Raw genomic sequence first — 16,492 nt, 5'->3', positions numbered from 1 at the left:
TCCTCTCCACTGCTCTCTTTTCCTCTCCACTGCTTTCTCTTCTCCTCTCCACTGCTCTCTCTTGTCCTCCCCACTGCTCTCTCTTCTGCTCTTCTCTCCACTGCTCTAACCTCTCCTCTCCCCTGCTCTCTCTTCTCTCCACTGCTCTCTCTTCTCCACTCCACTGCTCTCTCCTCCTCTCTACTGCTCTCTATTCTTCTCTCCACTCATTTTTCTCCAGTGTTCAGTTGGAAGTGAATTGTATCCACGCCCCATTAGCCACATGCACTTTTCAATATTTAATCAAGTTTGTTTGAAGAGCTCTATGATGGAAAATAGGTTTACTCTTGTTCTCGCTCTTTCTCTCACCCCTCCTCCTCTAGTCTCTCTCCCTCTTCTCCCAGTCTCCCCACGCTCTCTGTACAGTACATACAGACCAAGCCATAATACCACATACAACACCTAAACCCAAACCCAAGACCTCTCTGGTCTGAGAGAGTATGGGCCTAACTGACCCCTAACCCCTGACCTAGCTGGTCTGACCATAGCCTTACGTAGGCTAAATCCTTATTCTCTACCCTTCTCTCAAAGTGTGCACTTGTACACTCCCAGTCATGGATTTATCAATAGTGGAAACTCCCTCCAGTCAATACTTAGACCAATCCAATGGTTTTAAATCCATGACGGGAGTGTGCAAGTGCATGCTTTGAGAGAAGTGTGGAGAATTGAGATGCAGCATTTGTGCACTTGTTGTGCACAGTTGTAGTGAGATCCAAACCAGCCACTACCCAGAGTGCACTGGGACAACGTTGAGACACAGAGAGTATGTAGGGTGAAACACTCAAATACACTTACATAAACTAGAAATGGGCTGTGTGTGTGTGTGTTTAAGTATAATCAGAGTGGCTGAAAATTGCCAATTATGTGAGATTAAGACTCTTATCAGGATAACACACATGACATCTCAGTTATACAACACACGCCTATTGTATTGACTTAAGTCCATTCACTCAGACCCGTGTGTGTGTGATGTAGGTTTAGAGTACATTTCATAGCTCTCACACACTTACACCCTGATGGTGTAGCCTAATGGCCCTTTGTTTACCTATCGAAATTTGAGCCGCAGGTGAGGCGATGACGTAGCCTCCAGTTCGTCCTTTCCACCATTTTGTTTCAAAATGCAACAGAAAAGACAGCATTACAACTCTTTAATACAACATTTATACACAGGCCCTCATTTGTCAACATAAAAACGCAGCCTAAATGTCTTAATATTATCAAAATGTATCTAATTCGGATTTTTAAAAACGGGGATATGTTAAGTCGAAAATGTATTAAATGTTTAGCAAGGTGCTACGATTCCTCTACGCCTGACAGATGGAAATAATGCAATGATGTTCTTCTGTACCTGCAAGTCCCCCTCCCCTGCACACACACATAACACATTGATTGTACAAGGGAGGAGGACATTGGGGTGGAGCAGCGTTGCGTGCTGCAGCGAATACTCTGTAGGTCGTTAACGCACCGCGGTTCGTCTGTTGCAGAACAGATGTAGGTCGGTGTGTGTGTGAGTAAGAGAGGCGACAATGAGCCGTAGCTGGTGTGTCTGTGTGTGAGAGGAGCGGGAGTAGAAGAGAGAAATACAGACAGACAGACATGGAGGACTCTGAGTCCGGTGGAGAAGATGGTATGGTCGGCGGCTCGCGGTGGAATAACCGAAACACCGGAGCTCGAGACCAGACTCAGCTAAGGCAGAAGATCCGGGATTTACCGGGACTGTTGAAACATGGACTACACCTAAGGAAGAAAAGCGTGAGTATCGACAGAAAAATGTCCCTTCCGTGTGTGTGTTTTGGTTAGTCTTTACTGTCGAGTTACCTCCTATCTCTGTCACGATTCACCTAGATGTGCTGTTGTTTCACACACGACCTCGCTGTACCGCTGTGTGTGTACGCTCGTGCTCTACAGGCTCCCGCCATTCATTGGTTACATCCAGAATGTGTTTTTAGCTGCCGTACCTATGCAGTAGCCAAGGCAACACTTCTTGGTCCAGTCTTGAATCAGTTACACCAGAGATGTTACCTACTGTAATGCCCCCTTGGGTTCTATGGAGCGAATATGTTATCTGACAATGACAGTGGTACTAAAGGTGTTTCTCAACTCTCCTCGTGTGTGTGTGTGTGTGTGTGTTGAAGCGTGAAGGTATGGTAGCTTTGCTAAGACTTGTCCTGGAGAAGGGAAGGACACACACCTAACCTACACACACAGTAATAAAGAACGGAATGACTGTCCAAGGTGGGAGCCCAGGGTTTGTAGGAAAGGCTGTGAAGAGACTAAACAAGAGATTAGGTCTGTCCTGACATGTTCAGCAATCTAATTAATAGTTGTATAACACAGATGAAAGCATTGGAGATCTTGTGATGTATGTTATAGAGGTGTTATCAGACAACAGCTGTAGTAGAAAGATCACAGTAGGAGGGTGTCAAGTGTGTGTTTGTCCTAAAGGGATGTTTTCGTGCAGTGTGTGTGGTTGATTTTATGTTTCCATTTTGACTCCCCTGTGTTACGGATCTATCAGAGAAACACAATATGAGTTTGTGTGTGCCCAGTGTGTATGTTTTAGAGGTCTTCATGGGTCACCCAAGACCCGAACCAGGACCTGAGCACGTCCAAAATTCAAACTTTTCCCTCGGGTTGGGTCCTGTTTGATTATCATCGGGTCTCGGGTTTATGTAACTACAGCTGATAGGCCCGACTGGACCTGACCACGGCTCTGCATAGCCTATAGCATATTTATTTTATGCTAATAACATGCTGACCATTCCGGCTGCATGTGTACATCTGCATGTTGATTTTGTCTATCCCCGCCAGATGCGTTCCATGACACGCAGGTTAAAATACCAAAACCAACTGTGAACCAACTATATTCATTTGGGGACAGGTTGAAACACACACAAAACATTCATGGACTTTTAGCTAATTTGTCCTTGGAGATAAACATTGGTTTGTTATTTTACCTGAAATGCATGTCCTTTTTTTTGTTGTTGCTGGGTCTTTGTAGAATTTCTACCCATGTTGAGTCATACCAAATCGTATGTGCTCTACTCCAACAATTAATCCACAGATAAAAAGGGGAAACCTAGTTCGTTTTTATCCTTGTTCGTTCTTCTTCTTCTCTGGATTTTATATGACAGTTGGCAACCAACTTTAAGATGCATAACCAGTGTTGTGTTCTAGACCACCTAAAGCGAGACGATTCAAAACCAAGACCGGACATAATCGTGTCCAAGTCAAGATCAAAACCTGATGGGAAACGAGACTGAGTCAAGACTGAGACCGGGAGGGGGAAAAGGGGTCCGAGACCGAGTCAAGACAGACCAGAAAAATGCCTCCCAGAGTCCAATTCAATACCACGATTGTAATTTTGTCAAAATGGGTTCAAAATGTCCAGTATTTCTGTGTTCAGTTTCAGAAGAACATATTGATTCTTTAGACATTCAGAATAGTGAAAAAAATGCATGCTGAGGGAAAATAGAGCCACTCTACAAATTATTACTAACCCAAACACAGTGGGGAACAATGGGCCTTCTACGCCTTCAAAGGGCTAAGGATTTATACAATATTGATTAGAATCATATAATAATGATAATTCTATTATTATTTTCAATGATGTTCTGATATTAATCTCTTCAGTTTTTGTTGGAAAGGATCAAATCAGGATTTTTCTTCTGGTCTCTGGGGAGGGAAATCTAGCTAGCTAAGACATCCATTGGCTAGGCCATCAGAAGCTAGATAAAGGCATCTGCCATTCAAATGTATTGGGCAACATTTTGGAGTGACAGTGGAATCAACCAATCACATTTTGACTTAATGGGTGGGACCATTTTTAGAAATTTATGGAAAATTCTCGCTTCCTGAAGGGCAACACTGCGTAATAGCGAGCAGAAGTTTTCCCACGGTCTAGCTAGCTTTTGTTGTTGGCTAGTTTGCAGTGGTTGCAGCAAATGTTATCAAAGAGGATGTTGTTGCTAATTTGTTAGCTTCTCCCTTTTCAAGAATAAATTTCAACAAGAAGTTTCAAATTATCATTATCTGGTGAGTGGAACTGTGTTTTTTATTGCAGCACGCTTGCTGTTGTTAGCCATATCTTTGAAAATAACTTATGTGTGTGAAACATTGTTGAAATTAAAGTGGAACTGACAGCATTTTAGCAACATGAAATCTTATTAAAATCTGTTCAGGAAGAATATGACATTTTCTTACAAGCGACCACTTAGATATGGTCATACTAAGGCATTTGTGGAAATTCTATCGCAATATAGAGTGGGAAAGCGGCCGTGCGTTTGGACAATTAATAGACACTGCAGTAAATAAAACCAGATAAACCATCTCTTATCCAGGACCGAAGTTTACACAGACCGATGTTGCACGTTCATAAATTCATCAGTTGTTCTGCGCTCTTGCATACTCAGATGAAAGTGCTCTGAAATCGGAGTAGATAGCCAGAGTGATTTTGCGAATGCAAGAGATATGCTAACTGGATAACAGTTGTTCAAGTTCTTGCTACCTAACCAAATGACTGACACCTGCATCTCTAGCTGTTTATAGCCACTGAAAAACAATATGAGGGGAAAAAGTCAGTCGCTCACCCACTCCTCCAATGGCATGACATGACATCCTCCGAGCAGCTAGCTAGCTATCTAGCTAACGTTAAGCTCCCTGTTTTTAGCTTGCTACATAAATAGATAGGCTAGTCCGTTAGCCACATTATGACTGACTTGTGATCATTTTTCTTGCTAATTTGATTCTATTGACATTCCCAGCCTTGGTTACATTCGTCCGTTTTAGTCCAGAATATTGAGTCATTGAAACTGAAACAGTGCATCCTGAATGGAGGCAGCAAACAATGTACCAGGCCAGCTGTGATTTACAACCTGATAGCAATATTTGTTGGACTACCAAGAAATGTATTGTTTAATTATATTAATTACGCATTAAACTGCATCCATCTATTCTGCCAACAATGCCTTAGTGTACGTCATGGAACGTTGAGTCAAATAGAACCTAATTTAAAAACCTCTTATGAAGTTGTTTTTTTAGAATAAACTGGGAATTTTATATTTTTGACTGATATTATGATTGTCTGTTTGTTTGATATCTGCAAAGTAGTTAAAACTCTGTCAGTTCCACTTTAAACTTTAGGTCACCGGTTACGTTGAGTGCTAAACGTGAAATGTTTTTTGCAATGGGAAGTAATAGTTGTACATTTCGATTGGGAAATGCTTAATGGTTGTGTTTTTGTGTTCTTATGATTGGGACCTACTGGATTATTATGTCAGAGTTTATGGACTGCTTATCCTGTCTTTCCATCGGCCCTATGCACTGGTGTAGTGGTACCTGGAGAAGTGATATAAACATTTTGCCAAAAAGTTTACAAATTTCCCACCCAGTGAAGCAAAGGCACCCTGTGTGAAAAATCATGTTTTCCTATGTTTTTTTAAATGAGTTTTCCTATAGATTTTTCAGATTTTCACTCTCATCCACAGCAATGCTTAAACCACATCAATCTGGTTGGGTTGGCCAGTCAGGGCCTGGCTCCCCAGTGGGTGGGCCTCTGTCCATCCAGGCCCATCCATGTCTACGACCCTGATTCAAACAGTGCATGATGACAATTGCGCATCACAAATAGCCTACTAACCAACACTTCGGACAAAACTTTTTTGCGTACCCATTGTTGCCTTTGTTAGCATTTACTGGTAGATATCATAAGTTGAAATGTCTTTCCTACCCTACCGGCTACCGATGTCATTCTTCTGTGAGCTGCTCCATGCCAAAAGCAGTTGAGAGCTGCACACTTGCTGCCTGTGTGCGGCACCCATGTGAATATATTTCACGTACTTTGCGATTATGTAGGCTACATTGTGCATGATTTCTCTATTGTGCTACATAATTGATAAGTCGTACACCTCCATTACATTACTTTGATACGCATCAGTAATGTGTATATATAGCTTCGTTATTGTAATTTTGTGTTACTTTTTAAAAACTTTAGTTTATTTAGTAAATGTTTTCTTAACTCATATTTTTCTTAAAACTGCATTGTTGTTTAAAGGCTTGTAAGTAAGCATTTAACGATAATGTCTAGACTTGTTGCATTCGGCGCGTGTGACAAATACAATTTGATTTGATCTTTCAATCACCCACTGAGGGGGAATGCTCCTAAAAACCAATGAGGAGATGGGAGATGCGGGACTTACATTCGCGTCAACGAGTGTCTGCGTAGCCAGGCACAAAAATAGATCCAAGTTCTGTTTACTTCCTGGCTACAGAGACGCTCTTTGATGCGACAGAAGTTTGGACGAAAGGGTTGAATAACATGTATGTGCAAATGTATTTTGCAAAATGTGAGTGTGTACCACACTCTGTCTGAGTGTGTACCAGATATACACACACACATACGGTACACACTCATTCACAGACACACATACCCTTCTCGCTTTGAAGTCTATCTATCTATCTATCTATCTATCTATCTATCTATCTATCTATCTATCTATCTATCTATCTATCTATCTATCTATCTCCAGTTCTTTTTCTTTCTTTCTCTCTCCCTCCATATTTCTCTCTTGCTCTCTCTCCTGTTCACCTCTCTCCCGTTCTTTCTGTCAGTAGTGGCCTCAGGCTCTGACAGCACAGCTCCGCTTTCTATCTTGTCCAGGAGGAGATGAGGTGTGTGTGTGTGAGAGGGGATATGCACTAGTGATGGGTAATGACATCACATCGGTTTGTATGAATAACATTGCAACTGTGAGGACTTCGACAGCTTTGTGAAGTTCAGACAACTGCTTGCTAATTGCCCGTTGGACCAGGTGTGAATGTTCTGTGGGCCTAACCTACCCAACCAGTTTGAATACAAAGAGAAGCCAGTTGATGGTGCATCAGCAGGCATGTTCAGTAGGCCTATGCTAAATTGAGTCTGTGAGAGGATTATTTGCTTGGAGGAACAGTCACGTATGCTCTTTCACGTAATAGTGTAGTTTTACAGCAAGGATAAACCCATATTACAATATGCCTGACTCATATCCATATCAAACAATGTCCATATATTGAATTGGTAACAAATACAATATTGGTAACAAACTGGTTTCTTATGTCTCTGTCCAAAGGGGAAATATGATGATGATGTAGTGGAGGTGGGGGTAGAAGTCTTTTCTCCTTGTCTGTCAGGAGAGAGACGGAGGGACGGAGACAGATGTAGACAGATTATAGATCTGTACATAGTTTGTAGGCTGCATATCATGCTCTACTTCTCTCCTAACCCAAACACTGTCTGGAAATGTGTGGTTTAATACTGTGTGTTCTGACTGTGTTTTGATTTTGTCTCGACAGCAGTCACCGGATACCATCCCCGGACCCAGCACCAGCCCTACTGTTCACAAGGTACACACACAGAGACACACACATGCATAGGTTGTGAAACGTCAGCAAATAAAGAATGTTTGTGTTTCACCGAACCGAGATGGCGTGACTTCATAGTCAAATACATATTGGTCAAATACATACTGGTCAAATACATACTGGTCAAATACATACTTTATGTCAAATACATACTGGTCAAATACATACTGGTCAAATACATACTTTATGTCAAATACATACTGGTCAAATACATACTTTATGTGAAATACATACTTTATGTGAAATACATACTTTATGTCAAATACATACTGGTCAAATACATACTTTATGTCAAATACATACTGGTCAAATACATACTGGTCAAATACATACTGGTCAAATACATACTGGTCAAATACATACTGGTCAAATACATACTGGTCAAATACATATTGGTCAAATACATACTTTATGTCAAATACTTTGTTTTAGTGCTCTTTTCTTGATTTCAGTTGGATAGTACGATGGAACCACTAGAATAGTCCCAAAAGTGCAAAATCCCCTCGCCTTTACACCTCAAATATTTGGAAGTAGGCTATTTGACATGATGACATTGACATTATGTAGGGGACTTCAACCCTGTTCCTGGAGAGCTACTCCGCTGCAGGTTTTCGCTCCAACCCCATTTGTAACTAACCTGGTACAGCTTATCAACCAGCTAATTATTAGAATCAGGTGTGCTAGATTAGGATTGGAGTGAAAACAGGGTTGGAGAGTCCTGATATAGATAGTACTTGACCCAAGTTAAAATGGTGACGTCATAGTTTCACCTACATGTTGTGTTTCAATATCAATAGTTACACTGACATCACAGAGTTCTCTTAGTGTCAACACACACACACACACACACACACACACACACGTCTGTGAAAACATCTATGTATTATTTGACTCACGTGTGTGTGTTTGTCAGTCCTGCTCCCAGAGTTTCCCGTGTGCAGGGCGTGCGGTGAGGAATGCATTCCTGTCTCATGGTCCATACCCTGCTAAAGACAAGATTCACCTCGCCAGGATCATAAGGTGGGAATCTTTGAGAGAGTGTGTGTGTGATAGACATAGTGTGTGTGTGTGATAGACATAGTGTGTGCGTGTGTGATAGACATAGTGTGTGTGTGTGTGTGATAGACATAGTGTGTGTGTGTGATAGACATAGTGTGCGTGTGTGATAGACATAGTGTGCGTGTGTGATAGACATAGTGTGCGTGTGTGATAGACATAGTGTGTGCGTGTGTGATAGACATAGTATGTGCGTGTGTGATAGACATAGTGTGTGCGTGTGTGATAGACATAGTGTGTGCGTGTGTGATAGACATAGTGTGTGCGTGTGTGATAGACATAGTGTGTGTGTGTGTGATAGACATAGTGTGCGTGTGTGTGATAGACATAGTGTGTGTGTGTGTGATAGACAGTGTGTGCGTGTGTGATAGACATAGTGTGTGCGTGTGTGATAGACATAGTGTGTGTGTGTGTGTGATAAACAGTGTGTGTGTGATATAGACATAGTGTGTGTGTGTGTGATATAGACATAGTGTGTGTGTGTGTGATATAGACATAGTGTGTGTGTGTGATAGACATAGTGTGTGTGTGTGATAGACATAGTGTGTGTGTGTGATAGACAGTGTGTGTGTGTGTGTGTGATAGACAGTGTGTGTGTGTGTGATAGACATAGTGTGTGCGTGTGTGATAGACATAGTGTGTGTGTGTGATAGACATAGTGTGTGTGTGTGATAGACATAGTGTGTGTGTGTGTGATAGACATAGTGTGTGTGTGTGTGATAGACATAGTGTGTGTGTGTGTGATAGACATAGTGTGTGTGTGTGTGTGATAGACATAGTGTGTGTGTGTGTGTGATAGACATAGTGTGTGTGTGTGTGTGATAGACATAGTGTGTGTGTGTGTGTGATAGACAGTGTGTGCGTGTGTGTGATAGACAGTGTGTGCGTGTGTGATAGACATAGTGTGTGCGTGTGTGATAGACATAGTGTGTGCGTGTGTGATAGACAGTGAATGTGTGCGTGTGTGATAGACATAGTGTGTGTGTGTGTGATAGACATAGTGTGTGTGTGTGTGTGTTAGACATAGTGTGTGTGTGTGTGTGTGTGTGTGTGTGTGGATAGGCATAGTGTGCGTGTGTGTGATAGACATAGTGTGCGTGTGTGATAGACATAGTGTGTGCGTGTGTGATAGACATAGTGTGTGTGTGTGTGATAGACATAGTGTGTGTGTGTGTGTGATAGACATAGTGTGTGTGTGTGTGATAGACATAGTGTGTGTGTGTGATATAGACATAGTGTGTGTGTGTGATAGACATAGTGTGTGTGTGTGATAGACATAGTGTGTGTGTGTGTTAGACATAGTGTGTGTGTGTGAGTGATAGACATAGTGTGTGTGTGTGTGTGTGTGATAGACAGAGAGAGAAACACAGATTGTGTGTGTGTGTGTGTGATAGACAGAGAGAAACAGAGTGTGTTTTTGTTGCTGTTGAATTATGTCTAGTTCTTAAACTGATGATGTATGTCCTTCGTTGTAGCCTTGTGCAGGTGCTGGGTGTCACCATGGCAACACTAAACTTAGGTCCTTGAGTTTGCTCCACAGTTGCCAGAAAAAGGGCTGACAATGTGAAATGATGCCAGCAGCAGCATCCCACTGCTGGCTTGCCTCTGAAGCATAGCAGGGTTGATCCCTGGATGGGAGACCAGATGCTGCTGGAAGTGGTGTTGGAGGACCAATACGAGGCACTCTTTCATCTGGTCCAAAAATAAATATATATATATCCCAGGGCAGTGCTTGGGGACGTAACCTTGTGTAGGGTGCCGTCTTTCAGATGGGACTTGAAATGGGTGTCGTGACTCTCTGTGGTCACAAAAAATCCCATGGGACTTATCGTAAGAGTAGGGGTGTTAACCCTGGTGTCCTGGCTAAATTCCCAAGCTGTCCCTCATACCATCATGGCCACCTAATCATCCCCGGCTTCCAATTGGCTCTTTAATCCCCCTTCCTCTCCCCTGCAACTATTCCCCAGGTCATTGCTGTAGATGAGACTGTGTTCTCAGTCAACTTACCTGGTAAAATAAGGGTCATTTTCTTTTTGAAATATCTGATCCAGCGCAGTGCGGTTTGGATTAGCATGGTAATGTGAAAAGGATAGAACTTTATTTTAAACTGAGGTTGCCATGGTGACATACAGTGCTGAGTGATCCATTCCAGCAGAGTGCCCTGCTGAACACGAACTGCCATCTGAGGACACATCGATGTGTGTGTGTGTATTGATACTGTGTGTGTGTGTGTGTGTGTGTGTGTGTGTGTGTGTGTGTGTGTGTGTGTGTGTGTGTGTGTGTGTGTGTGTGATTGATACTGTGTGCGTGTGTATTGATACTGTGTGCGTGTGTATTGATACTGTGTGCGTGTGTATTGATACTGTGTGTATTGATACTGTGTGCGTGTGTATTGATACTGTGTGCGTGTGTATTGATACTGTGCGCGTGTGTATTGATACTGTGCGCGTGTGTATTGATACTGTGCGCGTGTGTATTGATAGCGTGTGTGTGCGTGTGTATTGATACTGTGTGCGTGTGTATTGATACTGTGTGCGTGTGTATTGATACTTGTGTGCGTGTGTATTGATACTGTGTGTATTGATACTGTGTGTCTGTGTGTGTGTATTGATACTGTGTGTATTGATACTGTGTGCATGTGTGTATTGATACTGTGTGCATGTGTGTATTGATACTGTGTGCGTGTGTATTGATACTGTGTGTATTGATACTGTGTGCGTGTGTATTGATACTGTGTGTATTGATACTGTGTGCGTGTGTGTATCGATACTGTGTGCGTGTGTATTGATACTGTGCGTGTGTATTGATACTGTGTGTGTGTGTATTGATACTGTGTGTGTGCATCGATACTGTGTGCGTGTGTGTATCGATACTGTGTGCGTATCGATACTGTGTGCGTGTGTGTCGATACTGTGTGCGTGTGTGTATTGATACTGTGTGCATGTGTATTGATACATTGTGCATGTGTATTGATACTGTGTGTATTGATACTCTGTGCGTGTGTGTATTGATACTGTGTGTCGATACTGTGTGCGTGTGTGTATTGATACTGTGTGTGTCGATACTGTGTGCATGTATATTGATACTGTGTGTATTGATACTGCGTGCATGTATATTGATACTGCGTGTATTGATACTGTGTGTATTGATACTGTGTGTATTGATACTGTGTGTATTGATACTGTGTGCGTGTATATTGATACTGTGTGTATTGATACTGCGTGCATGTATATTGATACTGTGTGTATTGATACTGTGTGTATTGAGACTGTGTGCGTGTGTATTGATACTTTGTGTGTCAGGATTTCAGTTATGAAAATGTGGTGACAGACATTTGACCGGCAGCATTTTAATTTACTGGACATCTGAGAAATGTACCGGACCCATATGCATTGTGTGCGTAACCTGATTTGGGCGTCCACCCACGGTGCTCTGAGTGACACAAACAACATTTTATGGTAATTCATCTTAACAGAACATGCTAGTGGAGGATGCAATGACGTGTGTATTTACCACGCACTTTAAGATGTTAGAATAACTGTCCACATTTATTTTTCCTCAGCCAACAAGACGTGTAATGAAGGTCAAATCCCTAGCCTATGCGTAGGAGGAGCGTGAGTTTCAAGTTTGTGGAAGCACATTTTCACCATAGAAATGCACCTTTAATAATAAAGCATTCCATACATCATCACATTTGCAGACTTATGTAAAATAGCCTACTATTCGTAATGTGATGAGTAGATTGGATAGTCATAATTTAGGCTAATAATATAACTCAATCACTGTTTGCAAAACTTGTATGGCAGAGTGCGTATAAATCGAATCACATTTTATTGGTCACATGCGCCGAATACATCAAGTGTAGACTTTACAGTGAAGTCTTACTTTTTAACTCTGCACTGTTGGGAAGTAAGACAAATATTTGCTAAATAAAAAAAGGATATAGTAACACAATAAAAACAATAACAAGGCTATACACAAGGAGTACCAGTATCAAGTCAATGTGCAGGGGTACGAGGTAGTTGAGGTAAATTAGGTAATATGTGGGTAGGGGTAAAAGTGACTAGGCAATCAGGACATTCACTATATGTACATACCTCTTCAAATTAGTGGATTTGGCTATTTCATCCCGTTGCTGACTTTCAACATAGGATGCCACCTTTCCAACAAGTCAGTTTGTCAAATTTCTGCTAAGCTAGAGCTTCCCCTGTCAATTGTAAGTGCTGTTATTCTGAAGTGGAAATGTCTAGGAGCAACAACGGCTCAGCCGCGAGGTGGTAGGCCACACAAGCTCACAGAATGAGACCGCTGAAGCGCAAAACGCGTAAAAGTCGCCTATCCTCGGTTGAAACACTCACTACCGAGTTACAATCTGCCTCTGGAAGCAACGTCAGCACAAAAACTGTTAGTCAGTGCTTCATGAAATAGGTTTCCATGGCCGAGCAGCCGAACACAAGCCTAAGATCACCATGCTCAATGCCTAGCGTCGTGTGGAGTGGTATAAAGATCGTCGCCATTGGACTCAGTGGAAACACGTTTTCTAGAGCAGGTATTCCCAAACTGGGGTACGTACGCACAATGCCGTTGGGGGTACGCCAAATAAAAATGTGATTCACATTAAAAAATATATATAATAATAAAAAATAAGTCTTCACATTTCCAAGCAGTTAATTTATATTTTCCAACGGGGCTATACATTTGGGTGAGGTTTTTTTCTCACCTGAGTAGCCTTGTTTCACTGCCAAAAATCAAATTAAACCATCTAGTGTTCAGCGAAATAACAACACAATGTCAAATACAGGCAGCCTAGTCAAATAATTAACATCCAATCACATTAACCGTTACTCTCTCGTGGGAAACTATCACTCTTGCGCAGACATTTAAAAACACGACAATTTGAAAAATAAGCCACATGAGTTTTTTGAGCGAGAATAAAGACTACTTTCGAGTAGTAAGACATGTATAAAAGCAACAGATACCATTAATAAGAATGGGCTAGAAGTGTCTTATATGGTGAGCTACCGAGTGGCTAGGACAGGCAAGCCCCATATTATTGTGGAGGACTTAATTCTTCCTGCTGCCACAGATATGGCTGGGAAAATGCTGGGGGAAAAGGCCCCAAAAAACTATACAGACAATGCCTTCATCAAACAACACTGTTTCATGATGCATCCGTGACATGGCAGGAGATGTTTTGAAACAATTACTGCTTCACATACAAGCCAGTGAATTCTCTGCGTTACAGCTGGTTAAGTCAACAGACATGGCACAGCTCCTGGTATATGTCTGTTACGTTTTAATTTAACTTTTATTTAACTAGGCAATTAGTTAAGAACAAATTCTTATTTTCAATGACAGCCTAGGAACAGTGGGTTAACTGCCTTGTTCAGGGTCAGAATGACAGATTTTTACCTTGTCAGCTCGGGGATTTGATCTTGCAACCTTTTGGTTAGTAGTCCAACGCTCTAACCACTAGGCTTCCTGCCACCCCAGCAGAAGACATCCTTTTCTGCAAACCACTGGAAACCAAGACAACATGAGAGGATATTTTTAAAGTACTGGGCAGCTTTGTGATGTCAAATGGACTTTGGTGGTCAAGATGTGTTGGTATCTGTACTGATGGCACAAAAGCCATGACAGGGAGACATAATGGAGTGGTAACGCGCGTGCAAGCAGTTGCTCCTGATGCCACTTGGGTACGCTGCAGCATCCACTGAGAGGCTCTTGCTGCCAAGGGAATGCCTGACAGCTTGAAAGAAGTTTTGGACACTACAGTGAAAATGGTTAACTTTGTTAAAGCAAGGCCCCTGAACTCTCGTGTATTTTCTGCACTATGCAATGATATGGGCAGTGACCATGTAATGCTTTTACAACATACAGAAGTGCGCTGGTTATCAAGGGGCAAAGTATTGACACGTTTTTTTGAATTGAGAGACAAGCTTAAAGTTTTCTTTACTGACTATCATTTTCACTTGTCTGACCGCTTGCATGATGACGAGTTTCTCACACGACTGGCCTATGTGGGTGATGTTTTTTCTCACCTGAATGATCTGAATCTAGGATTACAGCTACTCTCCACAACTATATTCAATGTGAGGGACCAAATTGAGACTATGATTAAGATATTGAAGCTCTTCTCAGTCTGCATTAACAAGGACAACACACAGGTCTTTCCATCATTGTATGATTTTTTGTGTGCAAATGAACTCAAGCTTACAGACAATGTGATATAGCGAAGCACCTGAGTGAGTTGGGTGTGCAATTACGCAGGTACTTTCCCGAAACGGACAAAACGAACAACTGGATTCGTTATCCCTTTCATGCCCTGCCTCCAGTCCACTTACCGATATCTGAACAAGAGAGCCTCATTGAAATTGCAACAAGCGGTTCTGTGAAAATTGAATTTAATCAGAAGACACTGTCAGATTTCTGCATAGGGCTGCGCTTAGTTTCTTGCCTTGGCAAATTGCGCTGTTAACCTCTTGGGGCTAGGTGGGACGCTAGCGTGCCACCCGTGGTGCACTCCATCAACAGCAGGTGCATTTCAAGAGCGGCAAATTTGAATCCAAATAAATGTCAAAATTCAAATTTTTCAAAAATACAACTATTTTACACCATTTGAAAGATAAACATCTCCTTAATCTAACCACGTTTTACGATTTCAAAAAGGTTTTACGGCGAAAGCATAAATTTAGAGTATGTTAGGACAGTACATTTACAAGAGTTGTGTGTAATGTTTTGTCAAGTCAAAGACAGGGTCACCAAAACCATAAAACCAGCTAAAATGATGCACTAACCTTTTACAATCTCCATCAGATGACACTCCTAGGACATTATGTTAGACAATGCATGCATTTTTAGTTCTATCAAGTTCATATTTATATCCAAAAACAGCGTTTTACTATGGCATTGATGTTGAGGAAATCGTTTCCCTCCAATAACCGGCAGTCAAGTCAGCGTCACAAATTAAATAATTAAAATTAGAAAACATTGGTAAAATATTATATTGTCATTTAAAGAATTATAGATTTACATCTCTTGAACGCAATCAACTTGCCAGATTTAAAAATAACCTTACTGGGAAATCACACTTTGCAATAATCTGAGCACTGCGCCCAGAAAAATACGCGTTGCGATACAGACTAGACGTCATGTTGGGGAGATCTAAAATCGAAAATACTATGTAAATAATCCATTACCTTTGATTCTCTTCATCAGATGTCACTTCCAGGTATCACAGGTCCATAACGAATGTAGTTTTGTTCAAAAAAGCTCATCATTTATGTCCAAAAATCTCCGTCTCGTTAGCACATGATGTAAGCCAGCCGGACTTCTCGTCATGAACGAGGGGAAAAAATATATTTCTGTTCGTTCAAACATGTCAAACGTTGTATAGCATAAATCATTAGGGCCTTTTTTAACCAGAACATGAATAATATTCAAGGTGGACGAATGCATACTCTTTTATAACGTATTGGAACGAGGGTACCCAACATGAACTCGCGCGCCAGGTGTCTAATGGGACATCATCGTTCCATGGCTCTTGTTCGGTCAGATCTCCCTCCAGAAGACTCAAAACACTTTGTAAAGGCTGGTGACATCTAGTGGAAGCAATAGGAAGTGCCAAAATATTCCTAAGCCCCTGTGTTTTTCAATGGGATAGGTTTAAAGTCAATACAACACATCAGGTATCCACTTCCTGTCAGAAAATGTCTCAGGGTTTTGCCTGCCAAATGAGTTCTGTTATACTCACAGACACCATTCAAACAGTTTTAGAAACTTTAGAGTGTTTTCTATCCATATATAATAAGTATATGCATATTCTAGTTACTGGGTAGGATTAGTAACCAGATTAAATCGGGTACATTTTTTTTATCCAGACGTGCAAATGCTGCCCCCTAGACCCAACAGGTTAACCTGTTAGGGCTAGGGGGCAGTATTGACACGGCTGGATAAAAAACATACCCGATTTAATCTGGTTACCACTCCTACCCAGTAA

At 41.6% G+C, this 16,492-nt stretch overlaps 1 protein-coding gene across 3 annotated transcripts in view; it reads left to right on the top strand.

Annotated features, from left to right (window-relative positions):
- Positions 1-1,380: 1,380 nt before the first annotated feature.
- The window catches only part of LOC106588797 (rap guanine nucleotide exchange factor 5), a 57,188-nt gene continuing 42,076 nt past the window's right edge, over positions 1,381-16,492 (top strand). The window contains exons 1-3 of one of the 3 annotated variants that reach the window (XM_014178231.3): positions 1,381-1,791; positions 7,372-7,419; positions 8,351-8,457. In XM_014178231.3, coding sequence (XP_014033706.1) covers positions 1,636-1,791; positions 7,372-7,419; positions 8,351-8,457 — 311 coding nt within the window. In that variant the 5' untranslated portion in view covers positions 1,381-1,635. Of the gene's footprint in view, positions 1,792-3,890; positions 4,075-7,368; positions 7,420-8,350; positions 8,458-16,492 lie in introns of those variants that run through there. The other 2 variants (XM_014178230.3, XM_045709510.2) reach the window with 2 other exon arrangements.

Source organism: Salmo salar, chromosome 27, assembly GCF_965601325.2.
Source record: "Salmo salar chromosome 27, fSalSal1, whole genome shotgun sequence".
Classification (NCBI taxonomy): Eukaryota; Metazoa; Chordata; class Actinopteri; order Salmoniformes; family Salmonidae; genus Salmo; species Salmo salar.
This window is presented reverse-complemented; position numbering and strand designations above follow the sequence as displayed.